At 29.5% G+C, this 13,293-nt stretch overlaps 1 protein-coding gene across 3 annotated transcripts in view; it reads left to right on the forward strand.

Annotated features, from left to right (window-relative positions):
- Positions 1 to 13,293, forward strand: part of Trim9 (E3 ubiquitin-protein ligase Trim9) — a gene marked incomplete at its 5' end in the record, with an annotated part of 58,967 nt that overhangs the window by 32,807 nt on the left and 12,867 nt on the right. For 2 of the 3 annotated variants that reach the window (XM_067046950.1, XM_014425852.3), the window contains 2 exon segments: positions 9,514 to 9,673; positions 9,764 to 9,796. In XM_067046950.1, the coding sequence (XP_066903051.1) occupies positions 9,514 to 9,673; positions 9,764 to 9,796 (193 nt within the window). 3 annotated transcript variants of the gene reach the window in all.

Consider the following 13,293-nt stretch of genomic DNA (forward strand, 5'->3'; position numbering starts at 1 on the left):
AAAAAGATAATTATATACAAATAAAAGAAATAAAATATAGAAGAAATAAAATAGTATTAGTATACAATAAACAATGATAAGAATATAAAAAATTACGCAAACTGTAAGGATGAAAATTAATATAAGGTTAAAAATATGTCAAAATATTTTTAGATATTTTGAATTTTTTTAGCCCTGATGAAGCAGTAAAGACTGGGGCGAAACGTCGGCAAATGAACACTTGTTAGTTTTTTGTTCTCTTTGGTTCAGTATAGATGGAGCGTAAAATTATACGTTTTAATCAAATATTATAACTCTTTTATGAATATTTTATAATACAATCGTTTATATTTAAGTTACTATATATATATTTTTTTATGATAGGCGATTATTGTATTTTTGAAAAATGGGTTCTTGTTTTATACAATTTAATTTCCTGGAATCTTTGAAAAAAGTGAACTTTTTTTTTTAAATGTAACCGATCTAGACCGAACCAGATAATATTCCTTCCATTATAAATTCCCTAACCACCTTCACTACTTTCTAACCTTGCTTCCTAATCTATTCCTGAAAATCCTCCGAAGCCCCTGAAAAGAAGATGGCCCCGAGACCTGCTAGTGTAAAAACGTCATTTTAGTCATACCAAAGGATAGTTTTTCTACACGCCTGTATCACTGCATTGTAAACTAAAATCAAATTTACTGGATGTATGTATATGAATAAACAGTTGTAAATAGCAAATAAATTTTTAAAAAATGTAACTTTTATTTATAATTAATCTAATTTGTTTTATGATTTGATAAGTTTTATATTATCAAATTATTTTTTAGTTATGTTTTAAAAATAAAAACTTTAGTCAGATGTGACTTTTATTTTATTTAAATTTTTTTTAGTAGAAACAATGAGGCAAAGTTTTGTGTAATTAATCGATTCAATTTAATCGATTCGTATTTTCAAGTCAATCTGTTAAATATCGATTTAAATTAATGTATATCAACTATCCCCCAGTATAGTAAAATAACTAAACTATATATTGACTCTTAATAGAATAAATAGAATATCATCCCCAGGGTTGAATAAAAATATTTATTTAAAGAAAAATAATATCATACTATATAAAAAATTTTAAAAAATGGGCGAAATAGTTTGATTGTTTTACACACGCTTGAACATTCTTAAATCGACCTACCACAAATAAAATATAATATTAATTTAAAATGTCTCCTCCAGCAGTTAGTAAAGGTTAAGTGGAAAATTATAACTTTCCGTGAAGCAGTTTAAAAGTTTAATTAACGCGACCTTTAGTGGAAATCCTTTATTTTCACCTTTAAATATACACCTCTCTTTATATTTCTCTTGGTTCCTGTTTATTATAAATAAACATTTTATACTGATACTGACTTTAGTATCACTGACCCATATTTGGTGGGATACCAGAGACTTCGGTCAGTGCTCATCATCCTGGATTGATGTTGATAAGAACACATCAGTCATTTCTGACAGGACTGTGGTGCAGTTACTGTCCAAACTCTGTTTCCAAAACCATTCAGCTTCGTAAATGTACATTATTCGCAATAATTGCGGTTAAAATGTCTATCAATCAATGTATTCATTAATTAAAAATATCTGTTAAGATTTTTAATTTTTCGCTTCCTCATTGCTGAAAGTAGGAACTATTTGAGTTCGTGCAGGGAATGAAAACAAAATTTTATCCTTAGAATCCAGTTTTGTATTCGCGTTGTACATTGTTGACTGAACGCAAGAAAGTTTGTTCCGTTTCTAAAATACACCATTTGGTTATATAGATTTGGGAAATTGAGAAATTTCCTGAAGAATGGAGGATTTCTCTGCTTATTCTAGTTCACAAAAAGGGGCCCAGGACGGATTGTGATAACTATCGAATAATCTCACTCCTATATGTTAAAAAAATATTTTCATTAATTTTAACTATTCGAAACACGTAATATGCTGAATAAATTATCGATTACCAATGTAATTTTAGGCGAAATCATAACGTCAGATAATGCAGAAAAATTGGAATACAACGGGTAGTTCGTCAGTTTTATATAGATTTCAAAAAGGCTTACGATTCTGTTGACCGCTAGAAGCTGTATAATATTTGGATTGAACTGGAAATGCCTAAATTTGTAAATCTAGTACGGATGTGTATGACCGAAACATTTAATGAGATTTAAATAATTTAACAGTAGGTAATGATTATCCTAATAAGTTCAGGTTTCGTCGAGTTTTAAGGCGAGTCTCTTATCAACTAACTATCTTATTTAATCTAGCACTAGAATACTCTATTAAAAATATTATGCATACGGAAAAGGGTTTTACTTAAGGTGGTAAAATACCGGTGTTTGGATATGCTGATAATTAGATATTATTGGGTGATAACATGGAAACTATAAAACTAAATACAACTATGTTGATAAATCCTAATAAGTAACTAGGTTTCGAAATAAATACGGATAAAACAAAATATATTGTTATCAGAAGAAACTGGAGAAATTTTGGTTGTATAGATATAGAAGGAAACACATTTTATCTGGTAGATAGTTTTAAGTATTTAGATTCTACGGTAACAAGAAAAAACAAAATTGTTGCAGAAATAAAAGCGAGGTTTAAGGAGGAAAATGCTTGTTATTTTTCAATTTCGAAATGGCTTTGCTCACGCATTATTTCCAAAAACTTAAAATTTAAAAACTATTATCCTTTCCACAATGGGCATACCCAGGATCAAAACCTAGAGGGGGCAAACCAAAGTCAATCAGGTTTTGAGAAAGAGAAGAATGAAACCAAAATTTTAAGAACGTTATATATAATTTTCTTAGTGCTTTATTAGTTATTAAAATTAGTATTTGCTTGAAAAATTAATATTTTTCACTCATAGAGGGGGGGGGGCAGCTGCCCCCCTTCGGGTACGCCCATGCTTTCCACTGTTCTTTACGGATGGGAAACGTGGCCTCTTGCACTTAAGGAAGAACAGCGCTTTACGGTTTTTGAAAATAAATTGTAAGATAAAATTATTCGGACCGAAAAAGGATGAGTTATTAGGAGAATTTAGAAAGCTATACTACTTCGAATTGACGGCACTGTATTCGGTAAATATGATTGAATTCGAGTTCGTGTGTAATATATAGAAACGTATATGCAATTTTGAATAAATTTTCGGTGTATTGGTACTCTTGTAGGTTCCAGATAGATTCTTGCTGCCGCATTTGTGGTTATCTGCATTATTAATATTATTTTATCTATATAAAACGAAGTGGTGTATAAAAATTTCGTTACAGTAATTTTAAGTGTAGAGTAAATTTTTAAGTGGTCGGATGCGTTTCGTTCATAGTTTTTTTTTTTTTTTTAAGGGCCATTTATCTAGTGTTGTAGAGAAAAATATTTACATTTATATTTCTTGGTATGTGTTAAGACCAAACAGTAATAATTAATTTTAATTTTTTAATGATGTATAATGACAATAATTATAATGTAAGATACAATAATTGTTATTTGATATGAAATTCCTCATTATTTTCCTCTCAAAATCGATAAAACAGCGATTATAGTGGGAATTGTTTTGTGCACGAATTGATGCCATAAATGATGGATCTGACTATACCATGTTGCTTCTTCCTTCACCATTTATCCAATTGGACTGCCTCGTTAAAGTGTCACTCTTATTTCGTGATGCCATATAATTTTATATCTGTTACTGAGATAATAATATCCTTTTATGAAGGAATTAAAAATGGTATAATTTACTAATCAATGATAATTACATGATGAAGGTGCTTTATGAAGTTGAAGAAACTTCCAGAGAGCTTTTTGAGGGTCAGTTTGCATCCAGTATGCCATATTTGAGAGTTGCTGCCGCAACCCGTATAGCAGAAATTGCTAAACAGTAGGATTAAAAAAAATTATACTTTTTAAATTAAAAAGCGTGCTAACATTTTGTTGTTCATATTAGTTTTATAAATGACTATTGATTCTCAGCCACTTTCTTGTTGTAAACAATAAATATTCTAAAAAATAATGTTTACTGTTTTTTAAATACTTTCTCCACTATATCAGAAAGTGGGAGTGGGTAGCTCATTGGTAAGGCAATGCATTACTAACTCTAATGGATTCGAGTTCTGGCAGAAATTATTATCTGTTACCTGTAGCTATTGAGTCAGCCCTGTGGGTTCTGGAGCTCTTTACCCTCCAACCCTTAATTGGATAAAATCTAGCGGTACAGATTTAATTTTTGATTATATCAGAAACAATTATTTATTTGTATCAAACTTTACTTATTAATATTTAATGGTTTCCTTAAAAGGAATGAATTTTTTATTAACTGTTTCTAGACAACATTAATTAAAAAATTGACCTAGATAATTCTATTTTATATTTTCCTCTATCATTATTTTGACTCTTAATATTCTCATTGAAATTATTGTTTTGTTTTTTTTAATTATTCCATTTTACTATGGTTAGTTATCATCATCCTCAGTAAATGAGATTTTTAATTTAATAATTTGGCTGTAATTCAAGGTTAATGATTATCTTAAGCTCAATTTACAATTGTTGTTGTTTTGGCCACAATAATAGGAACAGAAATTTTATTTGTAAATTATTTGTAGTTTTTTTTAGCCAAGAATATTTTTAATTTTTACATTATTAGAGATTATTATTTTTTTTTTTTTATCAGGATTTATTTTAAAAACGCCCATATTGGACAGTAGTCTTGAAGTCAGTAGGTTTTATTACTATGCTTATAATTTTTTGAAACTTATTTATTAAAATTATTAATTATAATTCGTTTAAAGAATTCTTTCCTGACGAAAATAAGGATACGAAAAACCTATTAAACTATCGACTTTAGTGTTATGGTGAAAAAACTTTTATTTTCAGCTGAAATGGATTCCAAGGTTGCTGTAATGTGTCTAGAATTCAACAGATTCGAAAAAGAGGAATAAAAAAAAAAAAGAAAAGAAAGAATCTATCCCACTGAACCCAGGATATTAAACTGAAATGGGGAATCCGAACAGGACGAAGGAGGGCTTAAAGCAAATAAACGGTTGAAGAAGTGACTGACGAAAAGCATTTGAAAAAACAGAGAATGAGTGAAAGAAGGACTTGCGTTTTAAACTTGTAATGTAATCTCTCTTGAAAACATTCATTGTAACCTGAAATTTAATGATATAATATTACCTCCCCTCCCCCACATGTTTTTTAAAGCCGTAACCCCAGATCACTTCAATTTATAGTATCTTACAATCTATTTATTAAATCAAATGGAATATTTACATTAGAACCCGTAACGCCACAATATAGGAATAATAAATATAGGAGTTTTCATCAATAACACCAAGAAAATCTTTACCGTTCATTGGTGTTTTAGTAGATTGATGTTTCACTTATGTTCCACTACTAGTTGATTACTCAGTAGAAGTGCCCAAGATGAGAAGAACAGTCAGTTATTTCATTACTTTAATGGAAACTATGTATAATTACTTGTCAAAATTGATGAGTCAGCCAAGTATAGTTAATGGGAATAAAAATTGGTTGTTTCAAAAAAGATAAAAAATAAATTGATTTTTCATGCGAAGGTCCATATCGTTAAAACTACCTACAAAACGTGAGAACCTAATAAAATATCATTTAAAGTAGAGTAAATTTGCTAAAATGTGAGCCCTAATAGAGCTATTTACGTTTAATAGTTCTCGAGATATAGCTTTTTAAAAAGCAACATTTATTAAAAATGTGCTGAAATATCAGTAGTTAGTGAATCTATTTTGAGAAATGTATATCTCAATAACTATTCGACGTACAAATGCCTATTAGCACTCAAATTAAAGCTAGTTAAATGTACTATAAAGTAGTTTATGACCTTTACCTTCGTGGGAATAGTAGTTTTCATGATATTTGCTAAAATATATTGATTTATAGTTGTTCAGACAAAACGTTTGATTTATCAAAAACTTTATTTCAGAAACCATTGGACGTACAGATTTCTGTACTCAAATTAAAGCTTTTTTATGATACCTGACGAAATAAACTCACAAACCTTACTTTCTAATTGTTTGTATAAAATGTCGAATTTTTAAAAAATATATCTCTAGACCCATAAGACACACATATGTCTGCCAACACTCAAAATAAAAAAAATTTAACTTACTATTAAGTAGTTTATTAAACTTATTTTAGTTGGGGTAGTAGTTTTTATGATATTCACATATGAATATAAAGTTGATAATTGAAAATTTGTCTGAATAACTATAAATCAATTTATTTTATAATAATTTCATGAAAACTGCTACTCTTACGAAAATAAACGTCATTAACTAATTTATAGTCCATTAAACTAGCTTTAATTTGAGTGGTAACAGACATCTGTACGTTAAATGATTTTTGAGATATAGATTTTTCACAATAAATTAACAAACTACTAATCTTTCAGTACATTTTTTTTTATGAAATTTTGCTTTTTAAAAGGCTATATCACGAGAACTATTGATCGTAAATAGCTCTATTAGGGCTTACATTTTAGCAAATTTACTCTACTTTAAATTATGCTGTCTTAGATTTTCTATTGTTGTTGGTAATTTTAAAGATATAGAGCTCCGAATAAAAAATTAATTATTTATAACGTTTTGAAACAGCCGCCATTTTTTATTTCCCCTACCTATACTTGGCAGGTTCATCAATTTCGACTAGTAATTATACCTAATTTTCAATTAAGTAATCAAATATTGGGGTGAAATGACTGCCTTTTTCTCCTCTTGGGCTCTTGTACTACTACTACCTACAAAACTTGTACTTATGTTAAATCTTTGTGTCTTTTTTAGCCCTGACGAAGCCCTGCAACGTGGGGCGAAACGTTGGTTCAAATAAAAATTGTACACCGATTTACTATTTGAGTTTTATGTGACCGCACCCGGACCAAATTCCATTTATTGATACACACGGTCAATCAACAATCTTCCAGTTTTCATAATTATTGGTTATAATCTTTTCTTGTACAACGATTTTAATTTATGTATAAATGTAAGAGCACGGTTTTGGAATTATTTATCATAGTAAAAAAATTCACATTAATGCGTGATAAAAAAGTCTACGGTTATTATCGATTACTTTTAATCATCGACTTGGAATATCGAGATATGAAAATTCAGGACGCGATTTACGAATGAAATCCCATTAGAATTTTTTTTTATATATATAGCTTTTCTGAAAAATCTTCCTTACTAAAAGTATGAATTCTCCCAACTAGATGATGACTTTGATTCGTCTCGCTTTCTCATATATATTTTTTTTATTTACTAAATTCGTCACACTGTCACAAGAACAACATAACATCAGTTCACATTGATTTAATACTTATGTGAGTGATAGTAAGTTGTAAAAATCAAGTTGCTACTGTTTGTAAGAGTAGTTATAGACCGTAATAGGCTTTATAAAAATAATTCCTCTAGGCTTAATTTGATTAACAGTTCGTTAATTCTTTTAATTTTTCTATCCCTAGAAAGTTTCTTATCATTTAATGGATTAAAAATTTTAGAATGTGGTAAAGAAAACAGAATATAAGGGAGCTAATTTCCTTAATTCCTTAATTCCTTAATTCTCATTTCTATTTTGGATGGCACATTAAGGTAATTTTTGAGATTATTATTATTTTAATTAAACTAAATGAAAAAGATGGTGTGATGATTTGGTTGGTTGTGCAATCAATGGAGAACATAAATATAAATGATTAGAAGATGGTTGGGGGTGCGGTCAATAAAAAACACAAATAACTAAAAACTTATTTATTAGTGCCTATGTTTCGGCCAGAATTTGAAGCCTTCATCAGGGCTAAGAACAATCAACAAGATATCAACCAGAATGAATAAAAGGAATTACAGAATGATAAGAAAATTACTAACAACATAGATACATAAACAGTGTTGGAAGCAAATGTGTAGTCTAAGTATTATAAGAAGAGTAGAAAACAAAAAAGGAAATTTATATTTACCTCTTCCTTAATTCTCTTCCTTCCCTTATATTACTTTATTTTCTCATATAGCCTTTATCTTCTTATAATACTTAGACTCTACATTTTCTTTCAGCACTGTTTGTGTATCTTTATTATTAGTTATTTTTTAATAATTTTGTAATTCCTTTTATTCATTCTGGTTGTTATCTTGTTGTTTGTTCATAGACCTGATGAAGGCTTTATATTTTTGCCGAAACGTTGGCAGTAATAAATAAGTTTTTAGTTATTTATGTTCTTTACTGACCGCACCCCCAACCATCTTCTTCTCATTATATATATATCCATGGTTAACTATTTACTCATCATTTGGAATATAAATAAGTAGATCTTATTTATTTTTGCTAGAATTTCAGGCCTTCATAGAGGCTAAGATCAAGAAACAAGATAACAACGTTTATGAATAAAATGAATTTCAGAATAACAAGAAAATAAAAATATAACAGATAATATATGAACATAAATAAAATTAGAAGAATATACCTATGATGTATATCCTTATATACCTCTATTATCGGTTATCTTTTTATTTTATTTTTATTCTGTAGACACTTTTATTCATTATGGTTGTTACCATTTTTTGATCTTAAACCTGAAATTTTTGTCGAAACGTGGGCACTGAGAGATAGCGTTCACTTATTTGTGTTCTTCATTGACCGTACCCCCAACCATCTTCTCATATTATTTTCATGGTAAATAACTAATACATTATTATGAAAAGAATTGTGATTTGATTATTTTTATTTTTTATTATGTTAGTTTTCACAGAATTTACTTTGACAGTAAACTTATGGTGAAAACAACTCAATAGTACTAAATTTCTAATTTTTGAACAAGTTCAAGTAAGCTAAATGTATGTAACAGTCAGTGTATTCCTTAATTAAGAAGAAATCAAAACCATATATCACTACCTAAATTACAAAACTCCTAAATACATTTTTAATCCAAAATTTTGAGTGAATCTTGAAGTATGATGTATTAATTATCTGTTGGTAGATATAAGAATCCAAAATATGCTTTGAGTTTTGAGTTTCCAAAACAGTGTTCTGATTCTGAAAGATACTAAGGTAATAAAAGCATCAAATTTTAAGATTGATTCAAATCTTAACTTTTGATAAAAAATGTTGAGATATTTTACATATCTTGATTTTTGGGTTAATACAGATAGGTTTTTTTAATTAATCATAAATGTTAAATATCATAAGATTAAATATTTATTTATTATGCATATGGAGCAGTCTGGTCCAGTATAAATAGCACTGAACATACAACTACTATGTTTGAATCCCGCTAGGATAGACTTTTTTTTACCACCTCTTGGTTGACTTCGGGGTCAAGAAACCCTGACACAAACCTCAAATAGTAGGTGCCTGACTATTCAATGAAGAAATCTGATGTGAGATATCCACAAGACCACATCTCCTTTATAAACTATAATTTTCTACTAAGTACTGAGTTGAATGAATAATCTTCAAATTTTTTTTATTATCATTATTAATAATGTAATGTTGTTTTTTCAGATCGGTACTATGTTGATCAGTCGGGTTGCTAATGAAGACATGATCTGGTACCAAGACTCCAACCTCGCTTCCCCTCGGGTTTCTCCTTACTGTGACTTGACCCTGGATCACAAACCTGTGCAACGAGCCATCGACCAGCTCAACTTCATCCAGATGAAACGTAAGTGTCCCCCTCACTGTGAGTTAGTAGTCTTTATTTTATTATATCATTTTTACATTCGATACTAACGGCTCGATTATTGTTGAAAAGCTGCCAAAGATGGCGAGGAAAGATTACCTGCAGGTATGGCTTGAGTAGATTTTGCTTTGCATGGCACTGCTTGTGCTGTATTAGGCTTTAAGTAGCATTATTTTTATTGTATGTAGGCTCTTATTGTCATTATTATATATTTTAATGAGGTGTTTATAGTTTTTGTAGTTGTTTATACTTTATGGTAGATACAATATGGAGAGAAGGTGGTCAGGAATGCTTTCAACCCTGATGACGGCCTGAAATTCTGGTCCAAATGTGGGCAAAAATAAATACAAGTTTTACTTATTTTGTGTATCATTATTGATTGCACCCTCTCCCGACCATGTTCTCATATTATATATTTTAATTACTACTTCTAATTTTCTCTGTTTTTTGCTACTACTTATTCTTTTTATTCCTTTATTAGTTGATTTAAGATGAAGGTAGGTATATGAATTAAGTTAAGATGGGCTGTTAATATTTTAACACAAATTCATTAGTGATTTCACGATATTTCGGCCTAACTAGCTGTCCTCAGGTTCAAATTTCTTCTAATTTGATAAATAATTGATAAACTTATTCTTATTCTACTAAAATACATAAGCATGAAAATAAGAATAAAGTTTTTTTTTTCATGGAACGGCCTCAAAGACCATGTGAATATCATTATTTTCACTTCCTTCCATACTCCTCTCCTTCTTTCTTTATTCCCACCCTTTCTCATTCTTTCCTATTGTTCCTTCCTTCTTTTTTCGGTCCACAAGACACCGTTTCTCGCACCTCTCTCCCCCACAAGGACCTTAATTTCTTTTAGTCTTCTCCCATAGTCTTCCCTATGAAAACAGTCTTGATGTGTTGTTTTCAGTCTCTTAGTTTCTTCCCTCATCTGTTTGCTGTACCCCCCAGCACTGTTGTATCCTTTCATTTTATTGAAGATTTCTCTATTTAATCTCTTTGGGTGTATCCTCACCATATGTCCGTAGAACCTTAATCTTCTCATTCTTATATTTGTTTCCAAATCATTTACCTCTTTGTATATTTCCTTATTAGGTCTCAACCTATATAGCCTTCCTGTTTCTTTTTTGGGTCATAAATTTTTCTTTGTATTCTTCTTTCTATCCCTAACATTTTCCTTAGGCTGGAATAGGAAGTTTCCATTCCATACAGTATCACAGGTAGTGTAGTGTCTTATCTTTGCATTTGTTGATAGGCTCCTTTTATTATTATAAATTGCTTGTCAGAAAGTTTAGTCTTTCCAATTTAGTTATTTTCTCTGCTCTATTTATGCTTTCTTTCTCTGACCCATTGCTACATATAATTTCCACGAGGTACTTGAATTTATTTGTTACTTTAATTCTCCCGTACTTTGTCCCCACTATTTTCTTCTGAAAGTTTCTATCTGTTGTCATAAATTCCGTTTTCTCAAACGATATCTGTTAACATGTCTTTTCTGCTATTTCTTTTAAAGTGTTTAACTGCTCTATTGCGTCGCTTTCAGTTTCCACCATTAGGACCAGATCGTCTGCATATGCCAGGCATCTTACTTTGATGTGCTTGTTTTTAGTCCCTATTGTTGCACCAACATCGTTGTTCTTAAATCTATGTTAAATAGTACTGGGGAAGGCTATCTCCCTGTCTGAGTCCTGTTCTTATTTGGAAGGCCTTACAGATGGATCGCTGAAACTTACTAAGCATTCCAATTTTTTAAATCATTATTAAAATTATCAATGCTTTAATCATAAATTTTCTATTAATTTAACTTAAAAATGATGACAAGGAGCAGAGCTATATTGTGCCTAAAATACTTAATAATCAAATATATTCTATAAACATAGACAGTGTAAGGTCTCTGCAGTACCTGCGATACTTCATCATAAATTTTCTATAGATATAATTTAGAAATTGACAGTACCCCCAATATTGATTACAGAAACCTGAAGATGGGTTTTATTTTTTTACATAGAGAAACTTATAAATTTTTTTCTCAGGTAAATACTGTCTTATTTTCCTTATAGTGCGCAACAAACATTCAGCTTTATTTTTTTTGGAAGGTGGCGGTCTAAAAAGTTAGATTATTTATAAAAATTTTTTTTTTTTCTTCCTGTTTGGGTGGCATTGGCTTATTCCATACAACCAAAAATTAATTAACTATACTCTATAAAATTTTTGTTGGACTTTTTGTCAAATCCCTTTATTACTGTTATTAATTGTTTAATTAAGTATATTTGATTTACTAATATACTATTCCATAACTAAATATGTTATACATTTTTGTTTATAAATTTCAAATATTTATGAATGTAACTTATTTTTGAACAATATTTCTTATCTTTTTACGGATACTGACCTCCCATTTAGAAAGGAAACAAAAGACTGAAGAAATGTAAGATGGAAGAATGCGAAAATACATTAGAAATCATAGTTAGATATTTTAAATGTAATGATAAGAAAAAGATATGAATATAAAATTATAATAAGGTATTGATGAAAACATCCTTTTATTTTTTGTTAGTAAAATTTATTTTGTTTTGAAAAATAAATGGGCCACTTTCTGAAATAAACACAATGTTCTTACTTCTAAAATCTCCTGTATATTAGATGATTTTTTTTTTCGTTAAACTTGTGTTCGAATAGAGGTTGACAGTGGATAAGAAAAAGAAGATGGACTTACATTTGCCAGATTGGTAGGTTTTGTTCTCCTAATGCATGTGATTCATATGGAACAAGTAGTGAGGGCTTCTCTGCTGTATATAGAACACTTCATTAAGTCCAACAACTTTACCAGCTTTGGATGCAACTCAACTTTCCTACTTATACGGAGAGTGGTTGCCCTCTGTATTTAACTTTTCTTAATTTGTTTTCTCACATGACCTACACTTTTTATAAATTTTTGAAAATCACAATTACCTTAAATACAATATTCTTGATCCATTTTTTTTTTTTCTTTTTGGACATTTCACTCTTCAGCTCTATATGATTCAAAAATTGTTTGTGATATAATGTGAGTGATCAACCCTGACCACTTCTTCATTATTTTAGTTTTATTTTTTAATCTCTCTTCAATAATATGGTTATGTGTCGTGAATACTAACTTCATGTAGTCATATTTATCGATTTTGGATATTTTTTTTGGTCTTTCAGATTGAAAGTGAACATAAGCTCTTGCTTAGTTACAAAAAAAAATTCTTTTGGTTATCTGTATTGGTTTTAACATCCTAATGCACAGTATGGCAGGAAGGGTGGATTATTTTACTATTTATAATCCTATTTCATTGCGGCAAGATTGAAATTACTTAGGTTTACTTGAAAATAAAGTTTATCTGATCCTTTACACGTCAAATTGAAGCATCCACTTCAGGCTTGATTCTGCCTAGGTGCTTTGCTTCGGTCATATTATAATTTATATATATTCCTTGCACAACCGTTGGTTTAGTAACAGTACTTCCTTACAAAATACAGCACCCTTAACTCTTCATGGGTTGTAGCAGTACAGATTTTAATTTATTATTAATTTATATATATATATATTGTAATAATTTTAAAAATAT

Source organism: Halyomorpha halys, unplaced genomic scaffold, assembly GCF_000696795.3.
Source record: "Halyomorpha halys isolate HHAL.00 unplaced genomic scaffold, Hhal_1.1 Scaffold538.1, whole genome shotgun sequence".
NCBI classification, from domain to species: Eukaryota; Metazoa; Arthropoda; class Insecta; order Hemiptera; family Pentatomidae; genus Halyomorpha; species Halyomorpha halys.